A 14951-nucleotide genomic window follows, 5' to 3' on the forward strand; every position below is an offset into this window, starting at 1 on the left:
ATATATATATATATATATATATATATATATATATATATATATATATATATATATATATATATTTTTACGATTATTTAAAGCAATATATAATATATATATATATATATATATATATATATATATATATATATATATATATATATATATATATATATATATATACAACTTCTCGTATTAACTGAACTAATGTATACACATTTCAACTGGTGGCCAATTGATCTCCCTGCTCGTGTGATATCGCTTATCATATCATGATATAAATATGATACAAAATACATACAATGCTATTTTTGTACCAATACCTTGAATTTTAGAGAATAAATGCATTTGTGGAGTTAGTGATCTACATCATATTTGTAAACAGTCAACTGTATAGACAGTGCCTTAACTGCGTTTAAATATTTGAATCACGTTAAATTTTTCATAACTAATTAAGTTAACACGTAAAGTGACCAGCCTACTATTTACAGGTGAAAGAATAACATCTCAGGTGCCTCACTGCTGAAACTGAAGGCACTCAAAAAAAAAAAAAAAAAAAAAACATGACCTTTTCTTTTTCCTTTTTTTTTTTTTTTTTTCTTTTTGGTCGACCCATATGTTTTTGTCAATATTTCAACATACATTTTTGTCACATGACTGCACTAAATAAGATATGAACGTTCCTGAGCTCTGGGATCTTGCCAGCTGCATGGAAGCACCTTGAAGAATTCCCAGGTTTATCAGATGATGAAGAGAATATAAAGCATGGGAGACACAGCAGCAGAACTTAAAAGCGCTTGTCTCCACAATGTTCTGGATCATCAGCTGTTTTGCTTTGGTGGCCTCCACTCTGGGTGAGTTTTTACAATATATATATATATATATATATATATATATATATATATATATATATATATATATATATATATGTATGGGTATATATATATATATATATATATATATATATATATATATATATATATATATATATATATATACTAACTAAATTTTGATATTATATATTCTTTAGACCAGCATTTGCAGGTTGTTTATTATTATTATTATTATTATTATAGTGTATTATAAATATGCTTCACTATTTATATTAAAACGATATATAGTTTAAATATAGTGAAGCAAATGTATAATACACTACAATATAACAATAAAAAACTAAAATAATAAACAGACTAATAACTCATAATTGTATATTTTTTGCATGTGTTTATTTTCCTAACCATAGGCTGTGGAGTGCCTGCCATTAAGCCAGTAATCAGTGGCTACAGCAAAATTGTTAATGGAGAGAATGCAGTGTCTGGTTCCTGGCCCTGGCAGGTCTCTCTCCAGGTAACTTTTACTAGTCATAATTACACTTTATAATATAAGCTGAGATGCATGGCAAATGTAATATTAACAATGATTTACTCACCACACACAATGTTCTATCATTTATATTTGATAATGTATGAACCAGCAATCCAATGGCTTCCATTTTTGCGGAGGATCCCTGCTCAACCAGTACTGGGTGGTCACTGCTGCCCACTGCCGTGTCCAGTAAGAACCTCTGACTCTGACTCCAGTAAACATACCCTGCCTGATTCCTTTCCATGCTTCAATTTTCAACATTTCCTGTTTCTTCCTCCTATCCTAGGGCTGGATATCACTATGTTATTCTTGGAGAGCATGACCGCGGCTCCAGCGCCGAGTCGGTTCAAGTCATAAGAATTGCCAAGGTATCAGCTTCAATGATATGAGTTGAGCATCCCTTTATTTTGAGTCACGGTCTGCTGATAACATTGCAGTGGTTCTATGATATCTATCGCAATACCTCTAGAGCCACAGGGTTTTGCCACAGTCAAAAATGTTGGTTGCTTACTACTCAGAACCAGACTACATGACAAATGCTTGCGTCAAACAGACTCTTTTAGCAACTGCATCATGTCTTACTCTTTTTTTCCAGTTTGTAACTGGATTTCTATTCTTACTGTTAATGTTTCTTAAGCGACATGTCATTTAAGTCTATGAAAAACCCTCGTTTTTTAGTTTATTTCTCTCTATTAATATTTATAAATATTAATAGTTGTTAATATTTTTATTCAGTAGTTGATCAAAAGTGACAGTAAGGATATTACTGTTTCAAATAAATTAATTATTTTGAACTTTCTATTCATTAACAAACCTAAAAGTATTAAGCAGCACAATTGTTTCTAATGCTGATAATAATTAGAGATGTTTTATGAGCAGCAAATAAGCATTATTAGAATGATTTCTGAAGGATCATGTAACACTGAAGACTGGAGTCATTTTAAAATATACTACAACAGAACAGAAATTGTATTTTAAATGTTAATAATATTTCACTGCATTACTGTTTTGTGTTTTTACTGCATTTCTGATCAAATAAATGCAGTCTTGAGGATCATTAGAGATTTCTGTAAAAAAAACTTACCAAATGCAAACTTTTGAAAAGTAAGAACAAGCCTACTGAACAGCTTCTCCTCACATTTTACAAATATAAACTTTTAATTGTCAAATTAAACAGACCATCTACTCTACATCTCAATCTATAAAGACATCTCATACAGTAAATCAATATTCCTCCCACTTTAGGCCATCACCCATCCTTACTACAACAGTAATACCTTCAACAATGACATCACCCTGCTGAAACTGTCCTCTCCAGCCCAGCTGACGTCCCGTGTCTCTCCTGTGTGTCTGGCTTCCTCCTCCACCAGCATCCCCTCTGGCACTCGCTGTGTCACCACTGGATGGGGCAAAACAGGATCTACCTGTAAATTTATCATCATCGTCACATTCAAATGACTTCTACAAGGACAAAAGTGGTTTGATTTTCTTCACTTTGCTTTGTTTTTACAGCAAGTCCTCGTATCCTGCAGCAGACCGCGCTGCCCCTATTGAGTCCTGCTCAGTGCAAGCAATACTGGGGCCAGAACAGAATCACAGACGCCATGATCTGCGCTGGAGCCTCCGGTGTCTCCTCTTGCCAGGTATATGAAGACAGAAGCCTAAATATGTGTATGCATATATAGAGTGCTTTAGTCCTGATGTGTCTATATGCTTGTTTGTCTACTACAGGGTGATTCTGGTGGTCCTCTGGTGTGTGAGAGCTCAGGTGTTTGGTATCAGGTGGGCATCGTATCCTGGGGCACCAGCGACTGCAATGTTCGCACCCCAGCCGTCTACGCTCGCGTCTCTTACCTCCGCCAATGGATTGACCAGATTGTCGCCTCCAACTAGAGTTCTGACTCTCTGAACATCAAACATGATGCTCAATGAGTCAATCAATTCAAATAAAACTCTTTAAAGGTGCTATAGCCAATATACTGTGTGTTTGAGTTCATGTTAAAAAAAAAATGTGGTTATGGTGATGTAAGACCGTTTCAGGGAACCATGACCACAACAAAATCTGTTTGTCAATAACAGAAATCAATATAAGGGTAATAAACGCCAAAAATAGCATTGAATAAATGAAAGAAAATGCACGCAACTGATAACCATATACATTACTCTTCAAAAGTTGGTTGGTGAGGTTTTCATGTGTTTGAAAGACGTATTTTATGCTTATCAAGGCTACATTTATTTGATTAAAAAAATCAAACAGTAAAATTTGAAATAATATAATATTTTTATCATTATCAGAGTTGAAAACATTTGTGCTGCTTCATATTTTCGTGGATTTGAATCATTGTGCCACGATTGGGGTTCAAGTTCTGATTTATTATCATGGTATCAGTACTAAAGTTATTATAACAAGTAGGCGTTTAACTTCTTTAATATTTTAAAAGTTACTGTCTGCCAACTAGGTTTCTGCCAACTGCTGTTTCATGATTTCTTAAGCTCTGAGACCACATGACTGTGTGGAAAACATATGTCACACTGAAAAGAGGAACTGACTTTAAAGACTTAGACATTTAAGTTGTTTTTCTCCAAACAAGTTCCCTTCTGATGAAGCAGTTTCACTCCCTTCAGATACAGCAAGACGCTTCATGCCAGCTTTGATGTTTGCTGTGACAAATAGGGAAGAACCAATCATATTTTACACCATTGCAGTCAGGCCTGGCATGATGCATATCAAAAGTTTTATACCTGTTCATCTGTAAGGAAGTCGGATGTCCGAGCTAGGAACGATGTCACACCACACAAATTGAACCATGTTCCAGTAGAGAAGCCAGAAAACCAAGACAGACACATCCATTGTTAGCACTACCAGTCGATTAAAAACACATAAAAAGCTATATTTTGCACAGATAATGCTATATTATGTGCACAAATAGAGGTTGGATTTATTGGAGTTTATTGAGACACGGACAAACATTAGTGCTAATAAACAATGTACTACCACTGTTTCTCTTCTGCTGATACACTGAGCAGATATATTGGAGTTGTTGAGATTCCTTCGAGATTCTGAGTCTGAACTCCGACTTGGGAGGGCATTCCAGTTAAAAGTCCCTTGTGGGAACTAGGAATTCCCAATTTCCAAGTACAAGTGGAATTCTACAAATTGGTGTGTACCAATAGTCAAGATGATCTGCTAAAGGTCAAACTGAGCATTAAGCATCGGGAAGAAAGGTGATTTCAGAAAACCTGAAATTGGACAAAAGAAAATTTAAAAAAGGTTGCCTGGCCTGCTAAGTCTTGATTTCTGCTCCAACTTTTAGTTAGTGCACTTTAGAAAAAGCTGGGTTGAAAACAACCCAAGTAAACATGGACAAATCCAGCGATGAGGTTGTTGTGACCAACCTTCTGGGCAGTTTTATTTAACTCAGCTATTGTTTAAAAATTACTTTATGGCTGGTTTACAATGAACCCAAAATCAGACATATAATTACTACAGGCATCAGCAATAATCAAAAAGTGAATATTTATGAATAAGACATTTAATAAATGTTTATTATTTAGTTATTATTTATTAACCATATTGATAAATGTTAATTTATTAAACAAATTAATAAATTATAATTTATTAAACAAATTAATAAATTATAATTGATTAAACAAATTAATAAATATTAATTTCCAACATATTTTGGGTTCATTTTAAACCAGCCATATACCATATTTTCCGGACACTTTTTTCATAGTTTGGCTGGTTCTGCAACTTATAGTCAGGTGCGACTTATTTATCAAAATTAATTTAACATGAACCGAGAGAAATGAACCAAGAGAAAACATTACCTTCTCCAGCCACAAGAGGGCGGTCTATGCTGCTCAGTACTCCTGTAGTCTACACTGAGCAGCATAGAGCGCCCTCTCGTGGCTGGAGAAGGTAATGTTTTCTCTTGGTTCTTGCTTCTAAATTAATGCGACTTATAGTCCAGTGTGACTTATATATGTTTTTTTCCTCATCATGACGTATTTTTGGACTGATGCGACTTATACTCAGGTGCGACTTATAGTCCGGAAAATACGGTAATATTTTTAAAACAATAGTTGAGTTAAGACTACACAGCAGGTTGGGTTAAACATTTAACCCTATCACTGGTTGGTCCAAAATTTACTCTACTTGGGTTGTTTTTAACCCAGCATTTTTTAGAGTGTAAGGTCAGAATTTGGAATAAACAACATGAAAGCATGGATCCATTGTGCCCTGTATCAATGGTTCAGGCTGCTGGTGGCAGGGACGTGCACAGATATTTTAAGGAACTGGAAAAAAGGGCACTTCTCAAATTTATTTAATTTTTTTATAAAACAAAATGTTAAATATATTAGGAGTTTCAAGTGTCAAGTTTCATTTATTGCAGGAATAAATGGCCTCTCGGCCCATAGTTCCACAGATGTCATGACATGGCAGATAGACTCTTTTTCATTCCTTGATATATATATATATATATATATATATATATATATATATATATATATATATATATATATATATATATATACATAGTGCTAATCGCCATGCATTCTCAGAATCACAAATACTTGACACATCTTTGCAGACATCACCTACAAGGACAAGTTCGCTAAAATAAATATTGCGTAAATCTCTATACAAAGGATAAACATACAAAAAGTGCTTCTCATCTTCGATTACAGAAATATTTTTTAAATTACAATGATGACAGATTCTTTCTGCAACTGGTGTATTACTCCATCTTCCCATTTCTATAGCTAGCTGATGGCTTGAACATCTGAACAAGAATAATGATCGTACCGGTTGCATGTTATACGCAGGCATAATGTAGCTCTCTATTAACAAAGATTTTTATTGTGAGTATATGTTTAGTTTGTTATTTTCTAAAACTGATGCATACCGTATATATAAAAGAACAGATACTTTAAATGTGAAATTGAAACCGTCAGTAGGTGGCAGCAAGTCACTGTTAATAGGTGAGTCATTGCGAATAATTTAAACGGTTGATTCCCATGGGAAGAGGGGTGTGAAAAGGCCTTTGAAAGAAAGAGCGCCAAATACTAAGAACTGCTGCATGACTGTAGGGGGAAAGGATGGCAGGCTTGGCTTTTCCCGATCGAGGTCGGCGGTAGAGGATTCCCTGCTCAGTTGGAATAACAGGGAAGGGGAGGAAGGCAGCAGCTCGCAGGATGGGGAAGGCAGCGGAAGGAGCCTCTGCTGGTTATGGAGCAGGAGGGGAGTTGAGCTGGAAGCCAGGAGGGGAAGATGGGTAGTAACTTGGCCTCCACTGCCGACCCACCATCAGAAAGGTGTTGCAGATAAGATTCGAAACACCCAATGAACGATGGGTACCGCCTGATGACATCAACCCCTCCTGGCCAAGACTACATTCACTTAAGGTGAATGAAAGGTAGAAGCATTTTCGGATGGATTTGTAATTCAGGAACATAACACTATAATGTTGTTCAGGGACACAAATTGGAATTCTAAATTTGGTAGAAAAAAAAAACATTAGTCTTGTCGTGATGCTGATTAACTATATGAAATTATATATATATATATATATATATATATATATATATATATATATATATATATATATATATATATATTTCTGCCCCCATATTATACATTTTCTGATCATACTACTATAAATGCATTTTAAAAAACTAAATCATGCTGTGAAAGAAGGTGCACTGGTCTAACCTTACTTCCTATTCCCTTAAACTTTGGCTAACTTGCATTGTAGCTAGGTAGCAAGACAAATGTACTATATTTGCCTTTTGTTTTTTTGGATAATTAGCTGGAATTTCGAGGCACATGCAGCTTGGTCTTTTGTTCATCACTCACTTCCACAACAAGACAAACACAACTGGAAAGGGACATTTAAAAAGAGACAAATATATACATATATTGATTTATTAAAAGAGAAAGAAAAAAGGAAGGTGCTAGAGCCCTCTTTGATGTCTATGCGTGCATGTGTCTAGCTGGTGTTTATGGTGTGGGGGATATTTTTTTGTCAGTCTATGCAGTTTTTCTTAGTTGATCAACCACAACATGCCCACAAAGTTCACAAAGTTCACATACAACCTCCTCAATCCACCCACGCGATTTTCATGTATGTAGAGGAGATCCTGTTTCCAGCTGATAATTGTTTGACCAAGTTGTAAGCATTCACAATAAAAACCAAGATATAGAAAATAGGTAAGAGTCTTATCTGTACAGTATGGTTTAATATGGTTATTTTTATTATTATTAATAATAAAAATAATATAGCAAAATGAATAACTCTTTTAGACACATTCAGTAACCTTTTTTGCGACCTTAAATTTAGGTCAGTGTATAAAATCATATAAATGGTTATGGTAAAGATTAACCCTAAATTACTAAAATAGACACATAAATGATAACCATTGCCACAATTAAAAGAAATGCTGGGTTGTTTCAACCTAACTTTGGGTCAAATATGGACTAACCCAACCTTTGGGTAAAAAATTTGATGGTTGGGTTAGTCCATATATGACGCAAAATTGGATTTAAACAACCTACCATTTTCTAAAGTGCAGCTATGAGGTCACCGGGGTCTGGACCTCATGTAAAAATAAAATTTGCTGTTTGGATGAATAATTGGCTGTTTAAAACTCCTCTTATGAGTGTCTGCATGTATAAGTAGGTTTAGACCGTCCATGATATAAAAATGATCGCTGAGAGACGCTGGCGGAGTGAACTTGTTTTGAGACATGTGAGGACGTGGGCACCAGATCCAGCTATTATAGGTGTCTTTGGATTTGTCTTTTCCACTTAATTTGGCAATTTATAAAGTTCATAAAGTGAGAATGTACAGTGTGGTTTAGCGATTAACTTTATCTTATTTTATTTACAAAAGTTTAACTGATGTCGGTTTATTTTATATATTTTTTGTTGTTGTTTTTTGGCAATATTTGGCAACACTGCATCACTTGCAAACTGACAGTAATAAAAAAAAAAACACACACACACACACACACACAGAGATAGATTATTGGTGACAGGATACCACATTTGGTAAGGCAGATGAAAAAAACAACAAGATATTATCTGTCAGAAACTTTATCAACGTTATCAAAAACAGCAGCATAACACTAGCAGCTACACAGATCAGTAGAACAAGTGGGTTACAGAAGGAAAGGAACTATGCAAAGACCAACCATGACGAAGTCTATGCTGTTACATTTATTATAGTAGTTACATTTTCACAAAGTCATGCAAAAAAAAATAAAAAATAATCATCATAAGAGCACAAGACAAAGTTATCATCTTGCAATAGTTATTCATGAAAACTATAACAGTTACAAATATTACAGTTCCTGAAAGTTCCTGCTTTGTTTTTGTTTTGTTTTTTACTACAGTTACTACAGGAAATGAACGCAAATATTTGTTTGTTTTCTTGTAAGGTGTTTAAATATTGCTGCCCCACTTTGGCCATTCAGGTGGGATTCAGCTAAAGTGGGTCGACCTTTAAGATTCAGTAATTATACTCAAATTCTTTCAATAAATTAACATTCACTGGTTAGTTTATAGTTGACATGTATAATTAACTTTTTATAAAACAATGATACTCCAGTCGGGAAATTAAAGTTAGAGATGGAAGAAAGGGAGGATAAAAAGGAAGACATTTGAAGGGAATGTGTACGAGTCTTTGTCTCCGAGCATGATGTTTTGCATATGTAACTGGACTGGGTGTTAATGATTAAAAATACTATTAGAACACAATGATGCATAGGTATCATCATATAATATACAGTCTCATTTAGTAGATTCCATACATGCTGTGAGTTCATATTAAATATGCATTCTATTATAAGCTTGCATAAAACAGCATACAATACAAAAGACAATATACAAGACCTGGGGATATGCATGATATAGGAAGGTCATAAAAAGGCTATGAATTAATTGAAAAGAGTCCTTTTTTGGGGAATTACAGTATATGTTTTTCTATGGGGTAATGTAGTGAGATTTGCTCTGCCTGCATTCCTTTGAGCAATAAAACTAGCGTTATCATTATCAGATGATTTTTCTTTGGTTGAAATGGAACCAGAGGCCTATATCCTTTTTGAGGTGTTTTGGGGAAAGATCCACAGATCCTCATAGTTGGCTTATTGGATGGGTGAGGGGTGTTATGTTCAGAATAAATGAACCAATTTTTCACCCATTTCACCCATAAAATAAGCAGAAAGCCAATGTTAGACAAGTAATATCTAATACAACATCTTTGTTTGGTTTGCTTGGTGGTTTGCTAGGCTTGTCTAAACAGCTGTCTGAACCCCACTATCTATGTGTTAATGTGCAAGGAGGTTAACAAGAAGCTTAAACAGTCCCTGCTGTTGGTGCTAGAAACTTTCTGGATCACAAAGACGAGAAAAGACACTGGTGTTTCCTTGACCAGTAGCAAAGACCAGAAAACAACAATAAAAGCAATCTCTAAGTAGCTAAAGTGGCTTACTGTTTTACAATGTGTGATCTGATCTGTGTTTTGGATAGAAGTCCGACAAAGGTCCGATTTAAAGATAAGTCAATGTCCAAAAAATAAATCTCTTGATATTACCTGCAGTGAAAGTTTCTGACTGGATGTCCCGTGACACAAGATAGTGTCTTTCGATAACGTGTCACCTGGTAGGGAACACATTTCTCTCTGCACTCATGATTAATTGGTGGAATTTCAGATTGCAGAAATAGAACTTAAAATAGAACTCCATCCCACCATCACACATCATAATACGTAAAGGGGAAATTATCATAAATCGTTCACTATCAATTGAAAAGGTGTGCTTCATCATTCCCTTTTTGATCATTGTTATGATTTTCATAGCTATCAGAGTGCAAGTCAAAATCCCCAAAAAGGCGGAGAAGCTCAGGTCATACTGTACCAGGTTATTATAGCTGTGGTCCTTTTTCATGGCTTCCTTATCATATCCAAGAGTTTTATTACATAAGTGCACAGGAGAATCAATGGAGTGAGTCGGCTAAAGAGGTTTTATTAAAACAGAAGCTGTAGTAAACTGCCTGGTATTTTTAAAACAGCTGTCTGAACCCCATTCTCTATGTGTTCATGTGTGATAAGAAGAAGCTCAAACAGTATCTGCTGCTAAAGACGGCTTTCACAGAGGATAATCTGGAATCAAAGCAAACAAAAGACATTACTAACTCTACACCTGCCAGATGCAAGGATGAAAAACCATGTTTCTACCTTGATGGCCGCACTCTTATGAAAATTGAAATTGAAAATGCTTTCATTGTAGAACACTTTTTAGTTTTAAACAACTACACGCAGAGTAAAGAAAACATGAGCAGGTACTTTACAATATTTTTGTTGCACCAAATAGTAGCCACAAAGACAAAGGATTAAAAAAAATTTCATATAGTCAATAGTCAAGTAATATGAAACCATTTTCCTATAGAACACAACATTATTTAAAAGGACGGTTCACATAAAAATGTGAATTTTGACATCAGTTACTCTCCCTCATACCGTTACACATGCATCGAATTTTCATTCATCTTTGGAACACAAATGAAGAGTATTTTTAATGAAATCCCTGTGCTTTCTGTCCCTCCATCGACTGCCCATGCAACTACCATTTTAAGTTCTAAAAAGCTAAACTTGCATTTCCAGTGTTCTCCAATTGCATCGGTCACATGATCTTGTCAACAATGTTTTATGATAAACTTAAACGATAGTGCACCCAAAAAAATGAATATTGTCAATAACTGTCCCTTATGTCATTCCAAACCCGTAAGATCTTTGTTCATTTTCAGAACAGAAAGTAAGATATTTCTGATAAAATTAGAGAGCTCTCTAACCCACGTTGAATGCGTGTGGTGCTCTTGATAGACTCCGCATGTGCTGCACTTTGTTCACAGGCAAATTAATGCAAATGCATGTGTCATGTACTTTCATTAATGTTAGCAGACTCTCCCAGGAGAGGAGAAATCATTGAATAAAGTTGTTATTTTTGTTTACGTTTAATTTAAAATATGCAAAATGGCAATGCAATACGTAAAAAGGTAACGTAGTTCTGTATTGTAATTTACATTTTACCATAAAGGTGTCCAACATTTTTTTCAAAATTAAGATTCTGTTACATAATTCATATTTGCCATTTTTTACACTTGTTTTAATATGCTCATTGTTTTAACACTTTATAAGTTTCTAAATTGAAAAATTTATTTCTCAAATTGATTAGATATTTTTGACATGTCCAAGCAAAACCTGTAGCAAAATTATAATTTAATTGCTATTTTTCCTAAATGCATTTAGTCTTAGGAGTATGACACTTGGGATTCATTTTCATTATAATACAGCGTGAATAATGTAGCAAAATGCAGTAAGAATTATAGAATGCATTCTGAGCCAAAGGTGCTGCAAAAGGGTGGCAAAATGGTGATTTAAATGTCTTTTCTTTTTCTTAAATGCATTGACTCTTACAGACGTTTCAAAAGAATTTCCTTTTCAGATTTTTCATTTTCATTTTGCACTAAATATTACATGGAAAATCTTAAATTTAAATACATAAATACATTGCCATTTTACATATTGCATTGCCATTTTGCATATTACAAACCCACGATAAGAATGCAGGCGATGCTTGGGATGCACAGTACAGCAGCAATTATGACTTGTCAGAAAAGAAAAGAAAAGAAAAGAAAAGAAAAGAAAAGAAAAGAAAAGAAACACCATGAACGTCATGAACTGCTGTCCCTATAAAACTAGACTCACATTGACGGAAATCTGACACAATTGCTCTGCCAGCTCCTGTTGAAGGCATAAAGCGCTCTAAACACAGTAGTACCGCACTTCAGATTTAACATTATCCCAGCTGCTTAACATCACCTCAGTAAATTTAATATGCTGGATGCATGACACACTCATTAAGAAATACACCACATCAACAAAAATTTAAAGTTAATAAACTTTTATGTATAAAACTGAAACTGAGCACTGTAACGTACTTCCAGGTCGAGAAACGTTAAGATGTGACAGTACGTGGAAAATGTTGAATACGATGGCTCCGACAATCATTTGCCAGACAGCAACTAAGTTAAAGTTACAGTTTGTTACAATTAACAAAAAAATATCATTTGGATGTTTAAGAACATTTCACCAAACCCGGAATCCTACTTTAAAATAAATTTTTGACAGAGACTATTTATAAAAAATATGGAAAAAAATACCTGTAAAATGAAAATATGGAAAATTCCTTTAAATTATTACGGTATATTATACTGTATTTTTACAGACTTTTTTTTTTTTTTTTTTTTTTTTACAGTGTAGAGTAACCATCCGTCCTCTTTTCCCTGGACATGTCCACTTTTTGGACCTTGAAAAATGCGTCCAGCTGGGATTTTTAAATTGGCTTTCTACAGACGCCTTTACATTTTGTGCATTTTTGTATGATAGCCCTGAAAAAGCGCCCACCCACTCCAACAAACATGGATAGAATTTAGCGCATGGGGGGGGGGGGCTATCAATATGCGCATAATATAATATTTTTTTTAATACCTGCTTGCTGTTGACATTCACTTTTGATTTAGAGATCAAATGCACTCTGTGTAAAGGAAGATGCGATTTGTCAATGAGCTCAGGATCTGTTGAGCAGCAAATCCTCCAGCATGGTCTGTCAGCCATCTCTCATTTCAACCCATGATCAGTCAAATCTGACTGCTGCAGCTCGTGTTGGATGCAGGCTTGTCAAGTCCGTATTTTTTTATTTTTCGATGGATTTGGGCTGCCATGGCTTGATTTTCCACCCTGGATTAAAGGTTTAAAATCTTGTATAAATTACATTGGACAGAAATGCTTGCATTGAAACATTTAGCATTCTACCTATGATAAAACTTCTTAGATGTTTAGTTTTGTGAAGGACGGCCACTGGTAGGAAGCTTTTTAGCAGTGTTTATGATAAATGTGCTTAACAGTGACTGTAAAATATGTGTATTAGGTATGGAAATGACATATTTTGCGTTTCGATATTTGAGATTGCACTACTTTGGGCACTTTGGGCATTACTCTAACCCTCAACCAACCACTCGCCCCGCCCCGCCGGCACCATGTCCTCTTTTTGGAAAACTAAACTATAGTCACCCTTCAACAGTATAAATAGTCATGAACTGCATTATACAAGTGAAAATGTTGAACCTATGACTAAATTTGTTCTGTTGGGAAAATGTTTAGAAACTCTCGCTAAATCTTAATGGCTATTTTAATGCAACATAATCTCACTTCATACATTTTATGGCATAAAGGTATGAAAAATCATACAAATATTTTCCTTTTTCCCATATGCGGATGACAAACAGAAATAATGGGCACATATTACACTGAAAAAACTCAGTTCCAATTAATTACAAAGAACTATAAAGACACACAATGAATTAAAATGTAAAATTTTCAAGAAGAAAATATATATATACAGACATGGCCAAAAAAATTAGTGCCCTTGGTAAATATGATCAAAGAAGGCTGTCAAAATTAATCTGCATTGTTAATCCTTTTGATCTTTTATTTTAAAAATTCACAAAAATAACTCTGAAGTATATTACCATTCATGTTCACAGTTTTGAGCACTGCAGCGTAACATCACAATGAGAAAAAAAAACATGTTTCTGATGTGCAGCAAAACATAATTGAGCTTCTCAAAGTGGTGAAGGGGCTTTAAGAAAAGAGCTGGAGCAGTGAAAAATCCCATTTCCACCATCAGGGCAATAATTAAGAGTTTCCAACCAACAGAAAATGTTACAAAACTGCCTGGAAGAGTACGTGTTTCTATACCGTCCTAATGCGTGGTGAGAAGGAGAGTTTGAGTAACTCAGGGTCACAGCTGGAGAATTGCAGAAAATAGTTGAGTCTCTGGTTCAGAAAACCTTAAACCTACATCACCACATGTTGTTTGGGAGGGTTTCAAGAAAAATTCTCCTACCTCATTCAAAAACAAACTAAAGCATATTCGGTTATCAGCCATGACTGGAACTTAAAATGGGACTGGCTTCTATGATCAGATGAAACAAAACAAAAAAAATGCTTTTTAGCAGCAAACACTCAAGATGGGTTTGGTAAACACAGAGATAAAAAGTACCCCATATATTCAATGAAATATACTACTGTATTTTTGGTTTTGTGGGCCTATATTTCTGCTGGAGGTCCTGGACATCTTGTTTCGACACATGGCATCATGATTTCTATCAAATACCAACAGATACAAAATCAGTAAGTGACTGACTCTGTTAGAAATCATATAATGGGCCATGTTTGGATCTTCCATCCGTACAATAATCCAAATAATCCAAACCTAAATAAAAAAAAAAAAAACACAGAAAAAGGTAACTGAGCTCAAAACTAAGCTTCTGCTATAGCCATTCCATTCCTCTGTCCTGAACCCTACGGAAAATGAGAGGAGTGAACTGACGAGGAGAAGCACCAACATGGAGCTGGGAACTTAAAGGGTCTGGAGTGATTCTGGATGAAGGAATGATCTCCGGTCTCCTCATCAGGCTTTAAAGGAGAAAATTTAGACCTGTTAAACTGGCAAATGGAGGTTTCAAAAGTACTGAATAAAAG

At 34.8% G+C, this 14951-nt stretch overlaps 1 protein-coding gene across 1 annotated transcript; it reads left to right on the forward strand.

Annotated features, from left to right (window-relative positions):
- Positions 1 to 781: 781 nt before the first annotated feature.
- On the forward strand, positions 782 to 3248 carry LOC113099170 (chymotrypsin-like protease CTRL-1). Its single transcript, XM_026264256.1, has 7 exons — positions 782 to 833; positions 1223 to 1326; positions 1454 to 1533; positions 1631 to 1712; positions 2590 to 2770; positions 2857 to 2987; positions 3076 to 3248. The coding sequence occupies exons 1-7, from the start codon at positions 788 to 790 to the stop codon at positions 3235 to 3237; spliced, it is 786 nt and encodes a 261-aa protein (XP_026120041.1). The 5' UTR covers positions 782 to 787; the 3' UTR covers positions 3238 to 3248.
- Positions 3249 to 14951: the final 11703 nt, after the last annotated feature.

Source organism: Carassius auratus, unplaced genomic scaffold, assembly GCF_003368295.1.
Source record: "Carassius auratus strain Wakin unplaced genomic scaffold, ASM336829v1 scaf_tig00216878, whole genome shotgun sequence".
Lineage (NCBI taxonomy): Eukaryota > Metazoa > Chordata > Actinopteri > Cypriniformes > Cyprinidae > Carassius > Carassius auratus.